Consider the following 20887-nt stretch of genomic DNA (forward strand, 5'->3'; position numbering starts at 1 on the left):
GGGAAACGGAGCCACATAGACCCCTGTTTATTGGTGAGACTGAGGTGGAGAGGGTGAAAACCTTCAAGTTCCTTGGAACACACATCAGCGAGGACCTCACCTGGTCTCACAACACCCAACAAATTCTGAAGAAGTCCCAAAGGAGACTGTACTTCCTGAGAAGACTGAGGAAATTTGGCATGTCCACCACAATCCTGAGTTGCTTCTACAGATGCACCATCGAAAGTGTCCTTACCGCCTCCATCACTGTTTGGTACGGTAACTGTACAACACGTGATAGGAAGGCACTCCAGCGGGTGATCAAGACCTCACAGAACATTGTTGGGGCAGCCCTCCCCTCACTGCAAGACATTTATACATCTAGAGTCCTACGCAGAACACACAACCTCATCAAGGACAGCACACATCCACAACACTCATTATTCACACTCCTGCCATCAGGCAGACGCTACAGGAGTTTGAAGTCCAGGACCACAAGGCTGGCAAACAGCTTTTACCCACAGGCCATCAGGCTTCTCAATGAAGCACTCAGACACGCCACACGCAACACACACTCATAGCACTTTATTTATTTATTTATTTATTTGTATTATTTACTTGCATTAATGTCTCTTCTGTTGTTGTTGCTTAATTTCTTGGTATTTATGTATATGTGTTTATGTTTCTTATGTTCTTATTCTTTCTTGTGTTTTTCTTTCTTTTCCTTGGGAGAATGAACAGAATAAGATTTTCATTGCATGGTATAACTGCTGTTTTACCATGCACATGACAATAAAACTCTCTTGAATCCTTGAATCCTTGAATCCTTGAATTTTACCACAGCAATAAAACATGGCCTCCTGGTGGAAGAGTAGTTCTCAGTTGTTTGAAGATAACAGTCATCTTCTGGTTGATGTTTTTAATCCCATTTTACATGAGCAGTGAGGACTTACTTGGCCCATTCAACATTGACAGAGACATGATTGTATCCAACCCCTGACAGGGCAAGAATGGCTCTGGCTGCATCCTGGCGACGGTGGAAGCTGATGAATGCAAAGCGCTGCATGCAAGAAGTTTGATTAGTGGTGTGGAAGCAGCAGAGAAGATACAACATTACAATGACAGGAAGACCTTGGACTGTCCCGTGTTCTTGTCTTTGGGCTGGTAGATTCTGGAGATGGGGCCGAATCTTCTGAAGAACAACTGCAGCTCCGTCTCGGGGGTGTTGTACGACAGGTTGGTCACATGAATGGTGGCGTTGTCGTCCGCTGTTGAGGGGGAAGGCACATGGTTTGTTGTCTATGCAGCATCCAGCAGGGGAACAACCAAGAGTCACTTCAACTCACCTCTCCGGTTGGGCTGCATGGACTCTCCTCTCCGCGTGCCTCCATCCCTCAGACTGGGGCGCACGTACTTGCCAGTCTTGCTTTGCGCAGGCTGCACAGGTTCTCGTCCAGCTGGTGCAGTGGAGGAAGACAAAGTGGAATTGTCTCTGATGTATGTACCAGTGTTTTGTACGCCAACAAAAACTGAACCGCTATGATTTCGGTTACGGACCAATGTGTGCTGGTGTGAGCGCTCCCTAACAAGGTGTGATACGACATACCAGCGCCAGCCGGTTTCTCTTTGTCGCCGGTGGAGAGGCCAAGCTGCTCGGCAAGCTCCTTCTGCATGGGGCCCAGCGTGTCCTTGTAAGGACAGCACGTAGTCCAATGGTCGCCTTTGCAGATACGACATAACACAATCTTCTGTCCTTTCAGCTCGTTCATGGGGTCTTCATCTTGGTCTTGGGCGTTTAAATCCTACAGAAGAAGCAGGCGGTGGCGGCGAACATCAAAATTATTCCACAAAGGAGTGGAGTTCAAAGCTACAAGAATCTATAAGGAGACCTTTCTCCTGGCAATGGCTTTGAAGGCTTTTCTGGTCTCCATTTTGAATGTCCGCACAATGTAGGGACAGATAGTCAAGGAGTTAACGTCCCCAATCATTCAATACACGCCAATGTTGACAAATTACCTCAAACTTCTTTCCATCATCGTCGATTTTATACTCTGTCATGGTTTCTCTGTTTCCTTGGGTGATGGAAGTGTTCCTGTCAGAAAACAGTATGACAGATTGGCAACTTTTCACAGGGAGCAGGGCAACCAACTATTATTCATGTCGTACACAATATAGGACAAAATGAGTGAACATAAAGGTTGGCAAATAAAAGCTTCCTTGCAAGTGTCCATGTTACGTCACACACCGTATGTCGGCATCCTTATTCTAAGGGTAGACTATTTGTGTCACTTTGATGTGTAGAGACGAATGTTAAAAAGATACACTAACGCATGTCATAGTCAAATAAAAACAGAAATTGTACAGCGTAATAACACCACGTGTGACTGCAAGCCACTTAGCCGGTCACCAAGCTAACACGACGTGTGCCATCATCCTAGCTACGGGAGTGGTTTACCTTCGTCGACTTCCTCCTCCACTTGGTCGGCTCAGCTGTGCTCTGAGCTGAGGGGGTCCCGGACGGGAAAGAGCGCTCAAGACTAGCCGCCACTGTGACGCACTTCCGTAATATGAACTTCAGGATAAAAATACCAAGTTTTGCCCGATGATAAATTTATCACTAGAGCTAAGTTCGCGGTGCATTCTTTCCTCCGAATGAACATAATTTACACTACTTCGATGTCATATTTTGTCTTCTTTACACCTACAGCATTAACTCGTGCATTAGTTATACGTTTTTGACAAACAGCAGTAGTAAGCAATTATGAATATGCCTGCCAGTCTACTACAACTACTAGTATTTATGGATTGTGTGCATGGAATTGAAAATATTGCAACAATGGGTTGCAGTCACTAAAGTGGATGAACCATATACAGATGGTCATGAAAGAAATGTCTTTAACAATTTATTAAACACTTTCAACAATTACACAGTGTGGAATAATAAACTTTACGGCAAGTTCTCCTCAGCCTTTCCCCGTCTTCTGTTTGAATCCTTGCTTTGCTCCTCCGGCACTTTTATTCTTGAAGGTCGCTCCATTTTTCTGGCTCTTGGAAGACTGGAACACTTTGCCTTTATTTATCTTTCCACCAAAAGTTCTTTTCCCTTCAAATTTCTTCCTAGCGCCAAAACTATTTGCTCCATCTCTTGGTTTCTTTGTGAATCGTTTTGCTTCGGGAGAAGATTTCTTCCCGAAAGGTTTCTTCTCTCTGTTAAGGAAGAGCAAACAGCAGGTAGGTGTGAACACTCTAAATGTACAACTATTTGCGTATTCCGTCCTTAATGAACACTTGGCCATTATTTACAGTAAGTAAGCTTCTACTTTCAAGGCTAATAATATGCCCTCAAATGTACAAAATTAATTACATACACACAGTATAGTTCCAGACACTGATATGTAGGACTCCTTATTTATAAATATTTTGTAGTTGGAGCATATCAAACCTGTTAACGGTCTTCTAAATACGGTTTTTAACATTATTAGAGCCGTCTGGACATGAAATAACACCCCACAGTCACCTTTTACACTCATATTACCCAATATTGGTACACCTAATCAGAGACAATCAGCCATTTAAGACGTAAATAAGTCTCATGTTCTTGTGTGTTGCAATAAATGTCTTCCGGACGTGGACAGGAAGTGACGTTGGGGGTTCGGAGTTGAATTTTAGTTGGATAACTGCCACAACAGTAGCCTTTGTGTCTGTGAGATAGCAAGCCAGTCCCTGCCATCAAGTCTGGTGCTTGTTAGTAGTGACATCTAGTGGCCAGTGTAGAATACTACATGTAATCGTCTTAATGCCTTGGACTGTGTTTGTATTTTAGTTTAGTTTAATTTAGCCATTTTATGCTTGAATGCTTCATTTTGGCAAGGAATACGTACATTTTACTTGGTTGTCAATCCAGTCCCAAAAAACCTTTTATGCATTCCCACACAGTATCAGAATTTTTAACAAAAATAAAGTGAAAGAATAAGAAAAATACAGTACGTCTGTCTGTGTAGCGTCGGGAAAGTTAGCACATACACAACTGGTGCATTCAAGGACTGTCGAACAAAGTGGGAAGGGTCATGGTTCGCTAAAACACGATGAAAGAAAAAACAAACATGCAAAAAACGGTAGGATTTCCAACTGTTTTTTAAAAGAAAACAAAAGCTCTTATTTCTAAAATGGATTTGCATTTATATAAAATTTGATGTACTTATATTCTTTATCAAGTTTTCTGTGGGCGGGGCCCAGCCGGATGTTGGTGACCCCTGATGTAGAGGATTGAGGAGCATTGTGGTGGTGGATTCCTAAAAATATCAGTGCTCTCCCATCAGAAGATTCCGTTTTTGCAGTACATTCCTACAAAAGGCTGCACTCTCCAGACAAAAAAAATGACCTTTGATATACTATTTTTTAGTGTATTTCTAAAAACACCAGCGCTCTACTGTCAGAGGATTGCGTAGTGTTTTCACAGAATCTTAAAAACAGCAAAGTCCTCCTGTAACATAGAGCGGCCCGGTACCAGTCCGTAGGAAAACTTTCAGGTGCAATGATAAAAAAAAAAAAACACTTAAAAAAATGTATGTGTGAATAACTACATTCAATATTGGAACTATGGACCATTATTTTATTCAATAAGTAACAGAAATCACGTGTGTTGAGAGCAGCGCCCCGTCCCACTTGGTCCTTGAACGTAGCATTGTACGTGTGCTTGCCTTCTCTCATGCTGCACAGATTTGACAGCTATACTGTATTTTAACCATTTTTCTTTCACTTCATATTTGCTCCTAAATGCTGATACTGGGAATGCATAAGGGTAAGGTTTGATGACGTTATTGAGTGCTAATGTGCACATTTGTTCTGTGTTGAATTAACTTCAAGTTAATTCATGCTAGCACACTGTCTGATATAGAGGACCTTTGGCTAGCATTTTTGCAGGAAGTATTGGACTTTAAACAAAAAACAAAAAAACAAGGGCAAAGCGACTACATTGATTCTCTTTATTAAGCTGATAACCATATTTTACCACAGCAATAAAACATGGCCTCCTGGTGGAAGAGTAGTTCTCAGTTGTTTGAAGGTCTGCAAAGAGATAACAGTCATCTTCTGGTTGATGTTTTTAATCCCATTTTACATGAGTAGTGAGGACTTACTTGGCCCATTCAACATTGAGAATGAGATGATCGTATCCAAACCCTGACACGCCAATAATGGCTCTGGCTGCATCCTCGCGACGGTGGAAGCTGATGAATGCAAAGCCCTGCATGCAAGAAGTTTGATTAGTGGTGTGGAAGCAGCAGAGAAGATACAACATTACAATGACAGGAAGACCTTGGACTGTCCCGTGTTCTTGTCTTTGGCCAGGTAGATTCTGGAGATGGAGCCGAATGGTCTGAAGAGCTCCTGCAGGTCCGTCTCGCGGGTGTCCTCGGACAGGTTGGTCACACGAATGGTGGCGTTGTCGTCCGCTGTTGAGGGGGAAGGCACATGGTTTGTTGTCTATGCAGCATCCAGCAGGGGAACAACCAAGAGTCACTTCAACTCACCTCTCCGGTTGGGCTGCATGGACTCTCCTCTCCGCGTGCCTCCATCCCTCAGACTGGGGGGCACGTACTTGCCAGTCTTGCTTTGCGCAGGCTGCACAGGTTCTGGTTCAGCTGGTGCAGTGGAGGAAGACAAAGTGGAATTGTCTCTGATGTATGTACCAGTGTTTTGTACGCCAACAAAAACTGAACCGCTATGATTTCGGTTACGGACCAATGTGTGCTGGTGTGAGCGCTCCCTAACAAGGTGTGATACGACATACCAGCGCCAGCCGGTTTCTCTTTGTCGCCGGTGGAGAGGCCAAGCTGCTCGGCAAGCTCCTTCTGCATGGGGCCCAGCGTGTCCTTGTAAGGACAGCGTGTAGTCCAATGGTCGCCTTTGCAGATACGACATGACACAATCTTCTGTCCTTTCAGCTTGTTCATGGGGTCTTCATCTTGGTCTTGGGCGTTTAAATCCTACAGAAGAAGCAGGCGGTGGCGGCGAACATCAGAATTATTCCACAAAGGAGTGGAGTACAAAGCTACAAGAAGGCCAAAGTGCATTGTCACCTCCTTGCTAGAGATGAAGGTCATGAGGACGTCATCGCTGACGGTGGTGGTGGCCACATTGGGACCTGGCGCATCAAACTCAGAGTTGCCGAACTTCTTCCAGTTCTGACACGAGAGAGGAAATTTTAAAACACTTGACAAGCTCTAAACTTCTCCATTTTTAGTCTACAAGCAGACCTTTCTCCTGGCAATGGCTTTGGAGGCTTTTCTGGTCTCGATTTTGAATGTCCGCACAATCTAGGGATTGATATTCAGGGAGTTAACTTCCCCAATCATTCAATACACGCCAATGTTGACAAATTACCTTAAACTTCTTTCCATCATCGTCGATTTTATACTCTGTGATGGTTTTTATGTTTCCTTTAATGGTTTCCTTGGGTGATGGAAGTGTTCCTGTCAGAAAACAGTATGACTGATTGGCACAGAATTTCACAGGAAGCAGGGCAACCAACTATTATTAATGTCCTACACAAAATTGGACAAAATGAGTGAACATAAAGGTTGGTACAAAACACTAGCTAGCAAGTTAGCTTCCCTGCAACTGTCCCTGCTTACGTCACACACCGTATGTCGGCATCCTTATTCTAAGGGTAGACAATTTGTGTCACTGTGATGTGTAGAGACGAATGTTAAAAAGATACACTAACGCATGCTATAGTAAAATAAAAACAGAAATTGTACAGCGTAATAACACCACGTGGAACTGCAAGCCACTTAGCCGGTCACCAAGCTAACACGACGTGTGCCATCATCCTAGCTACGGGAGTGGTTTACCTTCGTCGACTTCCTCCTCGACTTGGTCGGCCCAGCTGGGCTTTGAGCTGAGGGGAGATAATACAATGCGTTATCGGGTCTACAAAAGCAGATTGTATAATTTTAAGAGTTTACAGAAGGAAACACTCACTCGTCGTATTCAATCGACGGCATTTTGCTCAACTAGCTGCCTAGCCTCCCGGACCGGAAAGAGAGCGCAAGACTGGCCGCCACTGTGACACACTTCCGTAATATGAACTTCAGGATAAAAGTACCGATCTAAATTCGCGGAGCATTCTTTCCTCCGAATGAACGTAATTTACACTATAAGAGTTCGATATCATATTTCTGTCTTCTTTACACCTACAGCATTGACTCGTGTATTTGTTATACATTTGACAAACAGCTGTAGTAAGCAATTATGAATATGCCTGCCAGTCTACTACTGTACAACTACTAGTATTAACGGATTGTGTGCATGGAATTGAAAACATTGCAACAATGGGTTTCAGTCACTACAGTGGATGAACCATATACAGATGGTCATGAAAGAAATGTCTTTAACAATTTATTAAACACTTTCAACAATTACACAGTGTGGAATAATAAACTTTACGGCAAGTGCTGCTCAGCCTTTCCCCGTCTTCTGTTTGAATCCTTGCTTTGCTCCTCTGGCACTTTTCTTCTTGAAGGTCGCTCCATTTTTCTGACTCTTGGAAGACTGGAACACTTTGCCTTTATTCATCTTTCCACCAAAAGTTCTTTTCCCTTCAAATTTCTTCCTAGCGCCAAAACTATTTGCTCCATCGCTTGGTTTCTTTCTGAATGGCTTTCCTTTGGGTTTCTTCCCGAAAGGTTTCTTCTCTCTGTCCCCAGTTTTTTTGTCTTTGTCCCACCCCCCTGGGCCAGTTCTTTTTGGAGGTTTAGCAATTTTCTCTTGGTTACCAGGAGAGAGCCTCATCTTTTTGGCTGGTCCATGAGATCCATCTTTGCCTCTCCTCTTCTTGGATCCAAAGAACATATCTGCACAAGAAAAGTAATGGTCAGAGAGGCAAATTGGCCACATGACTCTTTCATAAAGAGATCTAAACGTATTAACCTTCATCTGGCTCCTCCCCTACAGCCTGCCTGTAGTACTCGGCCTCGTCATCTGATTCCACGGCAGCCGGTTGATCATCCTGCATGCCTGGATCCTCCACTTCGCTGTCCTCTTCCTTGTCTGCTTGCTTCTTCTTGATGCCTGCCAGGCTCCTCTTCCTGAGTGGTGGGAACATATTTTAAACACAGCATTCTGCTGATTTGTACTCAAACTGAGGTCAAAGTGTCAAAACCGACTTGTGCTCCTCCTTGAGCATCTTCTTGCGACAGACGTTCTCCTCCTGCTTCTTCCGGCGCTGCTCTTTCGTTTTCATCCGGGACTCCTTTCTTTGCAGGATCTCCTGGATTTCCTCCTCCGTCTTGGAGACTGCAAAGCAGCATTTGTTTAATGGTCATCTGCTCAAGTGGAACAACATCCTCGTTGAATGTCTGTGTGCATCAGTAAGCGTTTACTTTTCAAGAAATCACAGATTTCATTCGGAAACATTTTCATCCTCTGCACATAGACGACAATCAAGCCGGCAGATAAAGATGGCCGACACTTACTACTGGAGTGATAGAGGATGTTCCCCCCCACAATGTCTTCTTGTATCTTTGTCAGCTGAAACGTCATGCGAGGACCAATCTGTGCATGCAGAAACTTCAAATTAGCAATCACACTAGGGTAAATACACCTGTAGAATAAAACATGCTGCAGAATTACCTCTGTCAGGCGGATGGCACTCTGCTCTGACGCCATGTTGCCTCGGCCAGAGTAGACCTGCGGCAGCTCGGTGATGTTATGCTCGTCGTCCTGTTCCGCTTCGCTTTCCGAAAGGTTGGCTCCCCTGAGAGGGGATAAATTGGATTAGATTAAAAAAAGATGCAAAAGAAACCCTTCAGCCTGCAAAATAAAACCCTCACTTTATCATCAGCTCACTGATGTCCTCAAACTTGCTCATGTTGGGGAACCTCTCCTGCATCAGCTTCTTCACGCCGCGGCTCATGCCCACTGGGACCACCTTCAGGCTGCTACAAAAGACATGAGAACCAAGTCAGCGTCATTTTGACAAGAACAAAAGTTTGTGGTTCTTCAGGGGGCCCCATCAGTGCGTTTACTTTGAACATGAATCACTAAGCAGTCAAGTCCTAGTCTGTCATCATGTAGGCCACAACCACTGACTAAACAGATTCACCTTTAACTTGTACACAACAGCTTAAAGAAAACATTGTGGTGTTGTACCATATTTCCTCAAATAGCGGCCATTTATTTACCCAACTACAGAGACACCATATGGCCAAGTGAGGTGTTTGAGGCCATTGATTGTGCAATTCTATTTGTCCACATTTACAGATGCCAGTCCGTTGCAGTATGGACGTCTACATCAGTCATGGCAAAAGGTCAGCACACGCCTAGTGGCAACACCTTATTGTTTTCTCTGGGGAGAAGAAAATCTCCTGAAGGTGTGGTGTTTATATACTCAGTTGGACACACCCTGTAATTAACTGGACTTACCTGCAAATAGATGAAGTACAAGGCAACTCATTTGGGTAAGGCATTCATTTATTAAAGACAATGATGCACCTGATGACTAATTGAGACGGGTGTTTAACCAGATGAGTAATTACAACTAGGGATGTCCTGATCCACATTGTTTGGCCAATCCTGATACTTTTTTTTCCTTTCAAATAAACTTTTATTACAAACATGAATGTGGAATTGAATATGTTTACGAAAATAGTTCTTCAAAACTTAAAAAAAATAATGGAATCTTGGAAGTATTGCCGAATTTGAATTTTTTTTTATTTTTATTATTATTTTATTTATTTATTTAAAAAAAATTGCACAGCATGGCTATTGACTATTGTTACAAATCTGTCAGGTCCCTAATCCAGTAAAAGATAAAATTTGAAAAAATACTTTCAGGATAAGATTAATCATTTGACATGGTTATATATCAATTTGTAGTGTGATTTAGAATATACTGAGACTTTCTTTTTTTTTTTTTTAACAAACTCTTCAATGCAATTGTAATTTATTGATAGCCACTAGTATAAACAAACTGCAGTTAGCGCAGCACTTCCCATGAAAGCTCCCCGCACCATGACACAGCAGCCCAGGCTCAGTGAGGAGGAACTACCACTGTAGCTAGGGAGCTGAATATCCAACGTCCAACATAAAACTAAACTGGCTATTTATTGAGGTAAGGTGTTTATTAGAGTGCACAATGCAGCCAGCGATTCAGTCGGGCAAGAAGTTTATTTAGTTGGAGGATGCACTAGGTGATTAACTGGGTAAGGTTTGTTTATTCATGTGGACAACACACCTAGCCATTATTTTTGGGTCCGGCATTCATTCAAGCGGGGGCCACTATTTGAGGAAACACCAACTAAGCTATGAGTGAAATGTGATCCACTTACTAGTGCCGAAATTCGATTTCCTGTGATACTGGGTTGTAATTCAGCAGGACGCACCTCTTGATGGTGTTGAGGCTCACCTGGTGGGTGAGGGCACAAGAACATCCTCATTTCTCAAAAAAATCTCAGCTTCAAACTGGTGTTACTGATCCAGGCCGAGCAATCAGAAAGCGTTTACTTGTGATAAATCTTCAGAGTAGAACTCAGAAGACTATACGCTCATCATCTCAGCCAGCCGCTACAGAAAGGACGACACAATCCAAAATACCTTGTACACGTTAATGGAGGGAAACATGTTCTGGAACATGGTGGCCATCAGTTTGATATGCATGCCAGAAGATCCAAAGTTGTTGAGGATGACCAGCGGGTGGTGCTTGAACTGCTGTCCGTGCATCCTGTGCCTCTTCAGAGATGAAACCACATCTTTGATGAGTGTGTACTGCAAAACAAAATAATTTTAGTGACTTTAAGTTACAGCAAAAACTTCAGGAGTTCAACTGATGATTCAGTGCATCAGTGCGTTTACTTTGGAAAACATCACTTGACAATCAAGGAGAAAAAAAGGTCATCACTTGCACCTTGTCCATATGCTGTTTTCATGTTTCTCATATTTACCTTGAGCACTTTAAAATAAAGCATGGGTCCTTTGGGGAGTCGAGCCAGCCTCTGAGAATGACAAAAAATAATAAATACATTTAGTAGTTAGGCATTTTGTGCACTCCATTTTGCCTCAACTGATCTGACTTGATGAATTCACACTGTATGAATTGAGTAATCTATTACTTTGGTGTCCATGTGATCTCACCATCATGAGGTTGCGGTCGGTCTTGCTGAAGATCATGAAGTGCGTCACTCCCATCGGTCCTGCTACGGCTACAAAGTCTTTCAGCACATTCTTTTTCCTGACCTGGTTAAACCAAGTTGATTATTATTATTGCTAAAATAAAAAAAAATCAAACTATCCTGTAAGCACACCTTTAATTGCTCTGCGGTGTAAGGCTCCATGACTCTCCTGACATCCGTGATGAGCTGGCCCACGTTTTTCCCAACCATGCCCCGGTGGAAGACGAAGGAATGGGGGACAGACCGGTACGTGTCCTCCGCCACCTGATGAGCCGTTGCTCGGGACTTTTTCTGGTTCTTGGTCTAACATCAAGTAGATCGCAAATAAGTATTGTAAGCATACTTTATTCAGTAAAAATACACTCAGACAGGTCTTACTAAATGATTTAACTGCCATATAAACAGCAAATGGTACCATTCACGCCAGATAGACAAAATATAACCTGCATTATAATTGACTTTACATGGCTCACTCTAAAGCTAGCATGCTAGCGCATGGCGTGGTCGCTACTTACCTTTGACTTGCCCATGATTGTACGCTAAACGTACTATTTAAGTCAATAACATAACTTTTAACACACTACATACAGATATTAACCACAACAGATTTTGGTTTTAGGAACAATTCCTACAAAGTAACAGCTGAGCCGAACCCCTTTGCCTCCGCATGGTTCCTCTCGTGTGTCGCATCGTAATATGTCCGCGTCATCGCTCGTGTGTTTCCGTCTTCTACGTTCCCTTTAAAAGTGCATTAGCACCACCAACTGTACTGGAGGACTGTGTGAGGCGTTGTTGTTCCTGGCTAAAGCTAAGCTAATGTGGCTAATTGTCAAACCATTTTTTTAATATGTCAACATCAGTTATTGGTATGTTTTTGTAACACTTTAGACAAATTTTGAAGGATTGTTTTGGGTTTAAAAAAATAGTCGGTGTTAGCATTATGGTTCTGTGTTTTGTTATGCTAACATTTTTGCTATGACAGTTTAGCAAACCATTTAATTTTTGCAATTTGTCTGTTGATTTTCACTTATTTTGTATAAAATGTTGGTGGAAATGAACATTAAAACCTTCTCTGAATTTACATTTGAAACAATATTTTAACTATAAACTCCCATTGTTGTTAAATACAGTATACAGCGTACTGTACTAATAATATCTATATATGTAAGTCTTACATCAATTTATTATTATTTTTTATTATTGTGTGATCCATATTAGTTGTCATTCATGTTTTTCTTTTTTTTAAATCAGGGATCCATTCTTTTAATCTCATTATTTCTATTTACAGTGCATTTATCAAGTAAATCAATACGTTATGAGTTTTGTAATTAATGTACACTGTTCTAGCTAATGGTGATGGTTTTGTTTATTTCAAACATGTGTAATAGAGTTACATCACATGTTTACAATTGCGCAATTCAATATATCTAAAAAGCAGTGTAGCAAGGAGCAGAGTTTATTTAAGCTCTTCATTGAATGGGAATGATTTTAATGTTCTTTGATGTCAGTTTGATGCTTATGGGAGGAGACATCCCAGGATTCCTCCAGTGAGCATGCAACTGGGAGGTGGTGTCATGAGGACACTTTGTAATTAGTCCTCTCCCTCATTCAAGATCCCTGAGAGACCACCACCACCACCATCTCTGGACAGAAGGGCTGGACAAGCTGCTGGCGAAATGTAGGTATCATTCTGCCTTAAATCCTCACATTTTTCTGAAGTCATCTTCTTGGAATTTACAGAGCATGTAATGGAGCTCCGGGAGATCTGACTGGTTTTAATGACTGACGTTGTGGCTTTCTGAGGAAGCTCCAGTCTCAGTTCTACACAGCTTTGCATCCTGGGAGAGGACAGTTGTGCTTCTGGGTCATAAGAAGGAACAACGCCCATAACACCAAGAAGTAACCACAGTAAGCTGTTATTTACTTCACGAGCAATAAATGCTTGTAAAATAACAATAATGTTGAATGCATGGCAGGAAGTATTTATCCTACTAAGATAATTTTTTACTAATCCTTGGTATATGATAAATATTTTTTAAAAAAACATTGAGGACTTCAGTGTTAAAAACTGGATTTTTAGTATATTATTAGTATACTGTACTTATTTTAAACTCTAAATAAATGCTTATACTTTTTATGTAGTAATCTGCAATAATGCATTTTTAATAATAAATAAAACATTTTTAATACTAACACATACATAGGAAACTGCATCTTAGCTGTGCTAATAAAAATTAAAATAATGAAATATAATATTATTCATGAATTATTATTTTAACCCAAGGGATTTATTTATGTTTTTTTATACACTCACGTGTTCAAGTTTTGTCTAAAATAGTAGGATATTTAATATAATATATAACTAATATACTACATTTAATATCACACACAATTTGAATTTGCCCTACTTTTTAAAATGTATTATTTATAAATTTAAAGAAAAAAACTTTTTTACTACACTACTCATTTTTAAAAGTGTATTGTTATGGACTGGACAGTGAGGCAATTTCATCCAAAATCAGGGTTTAAATTGCATTTGCCACTCAACTGCTTGCTTCTTTTGTTTCCCAAGTTGTTGTTTTTTTTGGGGGGGGGAAAAGGGGGTGCCAATTGGAGTTTATGATGTTGACTATGCTTGTCTTGGTGGGACAAGGTGCGGACGTCACATAGGATTGTGTTGATTCTGGCCCCCTTGTGTGGACATTTGTTCCTTCTCTGTAGATTGGTCTGCAGCAAATTGTGTTCGTTGTCACTCTGCAAGGAAACATGTGGTCAGCTCTCCGGGTGTGCTTTTTTTCTGAATTCCAAACTAAAATTGTTCCTGATTCATTATAAAACTTCACACCTAAAAATTATATGTTAGAATTGCAGAAATTATTTCTCCTGCCCCACTACTTGTTGCTAGGCAGAATGTATGGGGCACAGTAATTTTTATGTCCAATTGTGCCAATGAAAAGCATACATGATTATATACAGTATGTGGGCAGAGAAGCATGCGGGATCGGATCTGATCAGACTGAAATACGTCGAGCGATACCCAAACAACGCACCCCAGGCGAAGAAAAAAACCCTGCATTAAATCTAAACTATGACTAGCATTTAAATATGGGATAAATATGGAAAATAATAGCATCAAATACAAAAAATATATAAAGATTCTAATCCTGTTTTGCTTTCTTTTGCTGCCCCTCCAAGATGGACAGCACACCAGCTGCAATTCTTCTTCTGACTTTAATGGTGGGATCCCAAGGCGAGACCACAGAGAAACATCCCCCAAGCACCTCAGATAGCAAAGCAGGCCGTTGCTCCTACACTTTCATCGTTCCCCAGCAAAAACTATCAGGGGCGTTATGCTTGGACACGCAAGCCACCTCCGCCGCCCACCAGTCAGAGATGGCTGCACTGCGGGTGGAGCTGAAACACCAGCAGGGGCAGCTGGAGCACCTGCAGGCCCTGCTGGAGCAGGAGGGAAGCTTCGCCATGGAGATAAGAGCCCTGCGCAAGGAGAGCAGCAGCATGAATTCTCGCATCGCCCAGCTCTATAGCCAGCTGCTGCTGGAGGTCATACACAAGAAGGACCACGTTTTGGAGCAGCGGAGGGTGGAGAACCTCCTGCTGAATGCTACAACGCATGTAAGTATGTCATTGCGGTAAAAAGTCCAGTTGAGAAAAGCTTGCTAATATCTGCTGCGTTTGGCTGAACATCAGGCGCTGCAGGTGTCCAGCAACTTCAGGGAGCTGGAGAAGAAGTATGGCGCCCTCACGTCCACAATTAGCTATCACAGCCAATTAATTGCCCACCTGGAGAAGCGATGCCAATGTACGGACTCCAGACAGTCTGACCAGGTGAGAAGGTGGTCTAGAAAGACCACAATATTAGCACATACAATCACACAATCTACACAATCTAATGAGATCCAATAAAATAGTTGTATTGCAAATTGTGCCTTTACAATGAGTTAAAGTGCGATACTGTCACCTGGTAGCGCTTTATTGGTACTGCTGGATGACAGCGGTAAACACCACTATGTGACAGCACACACGCCTTCCTGTTCCCTCTCCATTATGTTTCCATACAATGGTTTGTAAACATATTTTTTTCACACTTTTATGATTGTTATAAATGTTATAATATATAAATGTTATAGTCCGCTCAGAACATCACGTCTACAGTAAATAAATGTTATAAGACTCGTGGAATACATTATTTGCTATATAAATTGTTTCAAGCTTAGAGCAATATGCAACTTCATACGACGGAGTATTAGGGCTACGATGAAAAAAAAATCGGAGATTTCGAGAATAAAGTCATAAATTTACGACTTTATTCTTGTACATTTACCACTTTATTCTCGAAATATCAGATTTTTTTTTCCAATGTGGCCTTGTCTCTAATACAAGAAGTCGTAGATTTATGAGAAAAAAAGTCATACATTTACGAGAATAACGTCGTGAATTTACGAGAATAAAGTTGTAAATTTACAAGAAAAGAAGTGGTAGATTTACAAGAAAGAAGTCCTAGATTTCCGAGAAAAAAGGTGTAAATTTCCGAGAAAAAAAGTAGTAAATTTACAAGAATAAAGTCGTAAATTAACAAACCTAAAGTCGTAACTTTACGAGAAAAAAAAGTCCTAATATGACCTTTGCCCAAGGCCAAAGGTCACCTAAGTCCCCCCTTTTCATAGCTGTCTCAGGCAGCGGCGTATTAAATTAATCTGAGATATTGAAAATAAAGAAACTGGTAATAAAGTGAGAATAAAGTCGGACATTTGTGAGAAAAACCTTGTAACTTTATGTTACAGGCATTGCCTGAAACGGCTATGAAAAGAGGGGACTTATGTGACCTTTGGCCTTGGGCATGTGGAGGGGGTGGCGTAAAGAAGGCGGAGGTGAGAAGGGTTAGACGTGCTAATCTGTTTGCAACTGCTCTGTTTTGCTGCCACGTTAAAAAATAAAAGTTTCCTTCCTTCCTGAAGAGCTATGCTCTATTTTCCCTCTGACACGGATGACGCGATGACACGTAATATTACGACTTTATTCTCATAATATTACAACTTTTTTTCTTATAAATTTACAACTTTATTGTTGTAAATTTACAACTTCATTCTCTCGAAATCTCAGATTAATTTTTTTATGTGGCCCTAATACTCCGTCGTACCTTCCCAATGAGAACCTGAGAATGTTGTTTTTCCTGCAGGTGGTAGCGACCGACCCACCAAAAAGCCACTCTGGTGTGCATCTTAATGACAGCACTGAAATCAGTAATGATCTTCAAAGGGACCAGAGTGCTTCTCTGCAGCAGGACAATCCTATGGGAGTGCATCTGATTCCTGTCACACCAGCCAGTCCTCCTACAGAACATCCTGTCATTAGTTTCCCTGTCACCAAGACGCCAGGTATGTCAATCTCATGGATGGGGGCTTTGAGACAGCCAGGAAAGGAAATATAGAGTTCCTCACTGGGGTCATGGGTACACTGCAGCTGACTTTGGGGATATTTTAGTCTAAAAGTTAGTTTTTAATAATAAAAAAAAACATTTTAGATATTTGAGCCTAAAAGTAAACAAAAGCAATGCAAAAAAATATATCGGTCTGTATTTTTGTTTGTCGTCGGCTGTTTTAGTTTTACAGATCACTAAATGTGAAGAACGTCAAAAGTGGCCCCCCGCATCCTTTGCTGTAAATGTTTTGTATGTGGCCCTTGATGGAAAAAGGTTGGACAACCCTGCCCTGAGCAATTGTTTTGATTCTTTTGTCCATAGCCTGTCACGTATTGAAGTCCAGCAGATGCCGATGAAGTCAATGACCTACTTGTGGGGGAGTCTTATCTCTCTGGGAATGCCCAAACAATGTCAAACAGCAACATGCATGCCTTATCAGAATGTTTGCAATTACCAAGCAGTAGATTCAGAGTGAGGCCACCTTCACACAACATATTCGCCGGGAATTCACCGTAACATTGTTGGAATGATCATTAGGCATTATCACTCGGTGTGGGAGAAGTTACTGTGTGTGTCGACACATTCCTTCATTCTCCTAACGAGGACATGCGCTCTGCTTGTACACGCAAATGCATTCTTCTCGAAGGTCACACTTTTTTTTTTCCTCCTCTTGCAACTCAGGGCCGTGGCGAGACTGCCAACACGTTCTGGAATCCGGCGAGACGACCAGCGGGATCTACCTACTGCGCCTCCAAAGCCCCAACCGACTCCTGCAGGCCTGGTGTGATCAGAACCAAGCTCAGGGAGGCTGGACGGTCATCCAGAGGAGGCAGGATGGATCTGTCAACTTCTTCAGGACCTGGGAGCAGTATAAGGTAAATCAAGTGTTAGATAAATGAAATAATTGTCTCCTCGTGGCTGCTACGTTCATGACCACACCAGCTGCACACGCCCCCCAAAAGTACTTCAGTTACAAACATTTAACCAAATATAAGACAACCCCTCTTTTCTTTTTAAATAACAAGTAAATTGCAATAAAAGACGGTTTCATAATTTTTGTTTGATGATTCTGCCTCATTGGTCACCGTTAAAATTAGCATCATAACACCTCCCAGCCACTGTCTTTGTGTCGTGGCTGTGAAAGAAAAAAAAGCTTCGACTCGCTTTGGGAGGTGTTGTTTGGCGCCACCTGCTGGTTTGTATGCATAAATACGTCTAATAGTATTATCTAACGTCTGTTATATATTTATCTATTCATTACAATGCTTTTGTTAGTTTTATCTATAATATATTTTGTATTTATCTATTCATCATACAATGTTTGTGTCAGTTTTAACTCCTGTACTTATTTGTCTTGTTATCATTCAGGTATTCTTTATCATATATCCTGTACTTATTCCTCACTTTTTATACAAAGTTTCTGTCAATTCTTACGCCTTTATTACTGAATAAGTTATCTCAAAACCCTAGAAATGTCGCTATTACACGTTCTTTATCTGTTTTTTCATCATCAAAAATGGTAATGTTACATGTTAAACATCAGTAAGTGCTAAAACACGGAGAAGGTATAGGATTAAATAATCTCTGCTTCTTCCTACTCCTTTTTGGACATGTTGAAATGTGCTAGTGTAAACATATGATGTACTTTAAACTTGTTAAGCATGTTCGAAATAATCTAAACCATTACCATTACCTTTAATATTCTTGTCAATACGGTAATAGTTCCTCCGAGTTTGTATAGAAACGCATCAGGACCTCTAGTCTAGTCAGTGCATAAACTAAAAAATATCTTCTACGAATGCCTACAAAGTTGCCCAATTCCAGTTTAGTTTATGCCCATTCCGACAATGTATTCCAGCAAGGCTTTGGGAACCTGGATGGGGAGTACTGGCTGGGCCTGGAGCACCTCTACTGGCTAACCAAACAAGCTAAATACAAGCTGCGTGTGGTCCTGGAGGACTGGCAGGGTCGGCAGGTGTTCGCCGAGTACGACAGCTTCCGTTTGGAGGCGGAGACTGACTGGTACCGATTGCGTTTGGGACAGTATCGTGGCAACGCGGGCGACTCCCTCACGTGGCACAACAACAAGGCCTTCACCACGCTGGATCGGGACAAAGACGGTTACACAGGTGCGCATCCCCGCCTAATGCCCTGTTCCTGTGGATGTGAGGGTTTGTCAGGTTTTTGTTGTGTTCCCAGGTAACTGTGCTCACTACCAGAAAGGAGGCTGGTGGTACCACATGTGCGCCCACTCCAACCTCAACGGCGTGTGGTATCGGGGCGGTCACTATCGCAGCCGCTACCAAGACGGTGTGTATTGGGCGGAGTTCCACGGAGGCTCCTACTCCCTCAGACGTGTTCTCATGATGGTCAAGCCCAGTTAGTCTCTTTGCATCGTGAGCTTGTGTCTCCTCTTTAGATGAATGCTGCTTTTGGAGATGTCAACAACATTCACCAATGATTTACTGGGATGAGTCTTCCTTGTTGTTTTTTTTAGTTCATGTTTTTGAATTCAATAAAATGATCCAAAAAATGCCGTCCTCCAAATGTTGTCTCTCGTGGATTGCATGACAGGGTGCGTAATATTTGTGTTGGGGTATTACTGTACTCTACATGTACTATACTGTATGTGTTTCATGTTTGGGTGACAATTTTGCAGCAGATACCAAAAAACAGCAAAAAAAACTGTCATAAAGAGAGAAGTGTTTTTGCAATGGACTTCCAAAACCAGCAAAACATTCCTGTCATTTAGAAGCTCTTTGACTAGCGCTTCTGTAGTAGGTGCTTAAAAACAGCAGAGTACTTCTGTCATTGTGATATCTTTGACTAGCGTTTTTGCATAAGATTCCCAAGAACAGCAACACACTCCTGTTAACTAGAAGCTCTTGACTAGGTCCTTTGTAATAGGTTCTTAATCACAGAAGTGCGCTACTGTCATATATAGGATCTTTGACTAGCGTTTTGCGAGAGAATCACTTAAAACAGTAGAGTGCTCCTGTTATGTCGTGGATCGTTGACTTGCAGAAGATTCCTAAAAACAGTAATACACGCCTGTCTTGAGAAGCTCTTTGTCGTGCGCTTTTGCAGTAAGTCCTTAAAAACGGAAGAGTACTTGTATCAATGCCATATGGCTGGCAATTTTCAAGAAGATCCCTAAAAACAGCAATACATTCCTGTTATTGAGAAGCTCTTTGACTCGCACTATTGCAGTAGGTCCTTAAAAACAGCAGAGTACTCCTGTCATAAATAGGCTCTTTGATCCGCATTTTTTTAGTAGGTCATTAAAAGAGCAGAGTAGTCCTATCATATAGAGGATCTTTGACTAGCGTTTCTACAGAAGATTCCTAAAAACAGTAAAATATTCATGTTATTTAGAAGATCTTTGACCACCACTGTTGCAGTAGGTGCTTAAAAACAGACAAGCGTTCCTGTGATATAGGATCCTTAACTAGCATTTTTGCATTAGATTCCTAAAAACAGCAACACACTTCTGTTATTTAGAAGCGCTTTGACTAGCACTTTTGCCGTCTGTCCTTAATATCAAAACAGTGCTCTTGGCATATATAGGATCCTTGACTAGCATTTTTGCAGTAGATTCCTAAAAACAGCAACACACGCTATTTAGAGGCTCTTTGACTAGCATTTTTGCAGTAGGTCCGTTAAAACACAAGAGAGCTCCTGTCGTATACAGTATAGGATCTTTGAGTAGAATTTTTGGAGTGGGTCCTTAAAAACAGCAGAGCAGTCCTGTCATAAAGGGGCTCTTTGACTAGCATTTTTCCGTAAATTCCAAACAACAGCAGCACACTCCTGCTATTAAGAAAGCTTTTGACTTACATTTTTGGGCTGTATTCTGAAAAACAGCAGCACACTCCTGTCATATAGGATCTTTGATGTTTCTGCAATAAAAACAGCAAAAAAACTAGAATCTCTTTGACTGGCCATTTTACAATAGGTCCTTAAAGTTATCTTTATCACTATATCACTGTATACATCGTACGGCTGCTTTTTGGTGGAGTAAACATTTTAAACATTGCATTGTAGACTAAATAAGAATATAGTGAAGGAAGATGTCCGTAGCCCCTTTGCTTAGACTCCTAAAAATGTGCTCCCCAGAACAACTGTGTTGAATAGCCCTGGTCTAAAACTGCATGTCCACACACAGGCCTTCAGGCCTTGGTTTCCTTGCAAGAGGTACTGCAGCATTACTGAAAATAGCGAGAAGGCAGCACTGTGGGGGTAGCTGAGGAAATACCTCCGCCCATCTCCACCTCCAGCTGAGATGATTTGGAGAGGT

At 41.6% G+C, this 20887-nt stretch overlaps 4 protein-coding genes across 5 annotated transcripts; 1 reads left to right on the top strand and 3 right to left on the bottom strand.

The window, feature by feature from the left end:
• Nucleotides 1–883: 883 nt before the first annotated feature.
• Nucleotides 884–2527, bottom strand: LOC129171188 (eukaryotic translation initiation factor 3 subunit G-like). The gene is made up of 7 exons (XM_054759611.1): nt 2435–2527; nt 1996–2071; nt 1869–1904; nt 1586–1781; nt 1326–1436; nt 1111–1247; nt 884–1039 (listed from the first exon to the last, which is right to left on the bottom strand). The coding sequence occupies exons 2-7, from the start codon at nt 2035–2037 to the stop codon at nt 929–931; spliced, it is 633 nt and encodes a 210-aa protein (XP_054615586.1). The 5' UTR covers nt 2038–2071; nt 2435–2527; the 3' UTR covers nt 884–928.
• Nucleotides 2528–4950: 2423 nt separating this feature from the next.
• Nucleotides 4951–7073, bottom strand: LOC129171743 (eukaryotic translation initiation factor 3 subunit G). Its single transcript, XM_054760703.1, has 10 exons — nt 6964–7073; nt 6834–6880; nt 6364–6452; nt 6237–6296; nt 6060–6164; nt 5771–5966; nt 5511–5621; nt 5296–5432; nt 5118–5224; nt 4951–5046 (listed from the first exon to the last, which is right to left on the bottom strand). Exons 1-10 carry the CDS (start codon nt 6984–6986, stop codon nt 5031–5033), a joined length of 891 nt encoding a protein of 296 aa, XP_054616678.1. The 5' UTR covers nt 6987–7073; the 3' UTR covers nt 4951–5030.
• A 283-nt stretch (nt 7074–7356) lies between these two features.
• Nucleotides 7357–11862, bottom strand: ppan (peter pan homolog). 2 transcript variants are annotated; one of them, XM_054760702.1, is made up of 12 exons: nt 11783–11862; nt 11283–11453; nt 11113–11214; nt 10923–10973; nt 10576–10746; nt 10311–10387; nt 8814–8921; nt 8614–8737; nt 8457–8535; nt 8148–8277; nt 7912–8069; nt 7357–7835 (listed from the first exon to the last, which is right to left on the bottom strand). In XM_054760702.1, exons 2-12 carry the CDS (start codon nt 11358–11360, stop codon nt 7441–7443), a joined length of 1473 nt encoding a protein of 490 aa, XP_054616677.1. In that variant the 5' UTR covers nt 11361–11453; nt 11783–11862; the 3' UTR covers nt 7357–7440. The 2 variants fall into 2 exon arrangements, with proteins under 2 accessions (XP_054616677.1, XP_054616676.1); XM_054760701.1 differs by having other exon boundaries at nt 11666–11849.
• A 49-nt stretch (nt 11863–11911) lies between these two features.
• On the top strand, nt 11912–19065 carry angptl6 (angiopoietin-like 6). The gene is made up of 9 exons (XM_054759597.1): nt 11912–12016; nt 12764–12828; nt 12891–13058; nt 14346–14783; nt 14859–14996; nt 16348–16546; nt 17272–17465; nt 18449–18719; nt 18790–19065. The coding sequence occupies exons 4-9, from the start codon at nt 14346–14348 to the stop codon at nt 18972–18974; spliced, it is 1425 nt and encodes a 474-aa protein (XP_054615572.1). The 5' UTR covers nt 11912–12016; nt 12764–12828; nt 12891–13058; the 3' UTR covers nt 18975–19065.
• Nucleotides 19066–20887: the final 1822 nt, after the last annotated feature.

The sequence above is a fragment of the Dunckerocampus dactyliophorus genome, chromosome 18, assembly GCF_027744805.1.
Source record: "Dunckerocampus dactyliophorus isolate RoL2022-P2 chromosome 18, RoL_Ddac_1.1, whole genome shotgun sequence".
NCBI lineage: Eukaryota > Metazoa > Chordata > Actinopteri > Syngnathiformes > Syngnathidae > Dunckerocampus > Dunckerocampus dactyliophorus.

Bases quoted from the DNA above. Each gene is read 5' to 3' on its own strand.
- LOC129171188 (XM_054759611.1), bottom strand. From the start codon at position 2,037: ATGACAGAGTATAAAATCGACGATGATGGAAAGAAGTTTGAG. The intron at 1,782-1,868 runs GTCTCCTTATAG...CTTCTTCTGTAG, and splicing joins AAGCCATTGCCAGGAGAAAG to GATTTAAACGCCCAAGACCA. The intron at 1,437-1,585 runs GTATGTCGTATC...CCACTGCACCAG, and splicing joins AGAGAAACCGGCTGGCGCTG to CTGGACGAGAACCTGTGCAG.
- LOC129171743 (XM_054760703.1), bottom strand. From the start codon at position 6,986: ATGCCGTCGATTGAATACGACGA. The intron at 6,165-6,236 runs GTCTGCTTGTAG...CTCTCGTGTCAG, and splicing joins AAGCCATTGCCAGGAGAAAG to AACTGGAAGAAGTTCGGCAA. The intron at 5,622-5,770 runs GTATGTCGTATC...CCACTGCACCAG, and splicing joins AGAGAAACCGGCTGGCGCTG to CTGAACCAGAACCTGTGCAG.
- ppan (XM_054760701.1), bottom strand. The intron at 8,922-10,310 runs GTAAGTGGATCA...TGTCTTTTGTAG, and splicing joins GAAATCGAATTTCGGCACTA to CAGCCTGAAGGTGGTCCCAG. The intron at 7,836-7,911 runs GTTAATACGTTT...TTTCTTGTGCAG, and splicing joins AGGGGAGGAGCCAGATGAAG to ATATGTTCTTTGGATCCAAG.
- angptl6 (XM_054759597.1), top strand. From the start codon at position 14,346: ATGGACAGCACACCAGCTGCAATTCTTCTTCTGACTTTAATGGTGGGA. The intron at 14,784-14,858 runs GTAAGTATGTCA...GCTGAACATCAG, and splicing joins TGCTGAATGCTACAACGCAT to GCGCTGCAGGTGTCCAGCAA. The intron at 17,466-18,448 runs GTAAATCAAGTG...AATGTATTCCAG, and splicing joins GGACCTGGGAGCAGTATAAG to CAAGGCTTTGGGAACCTGGA.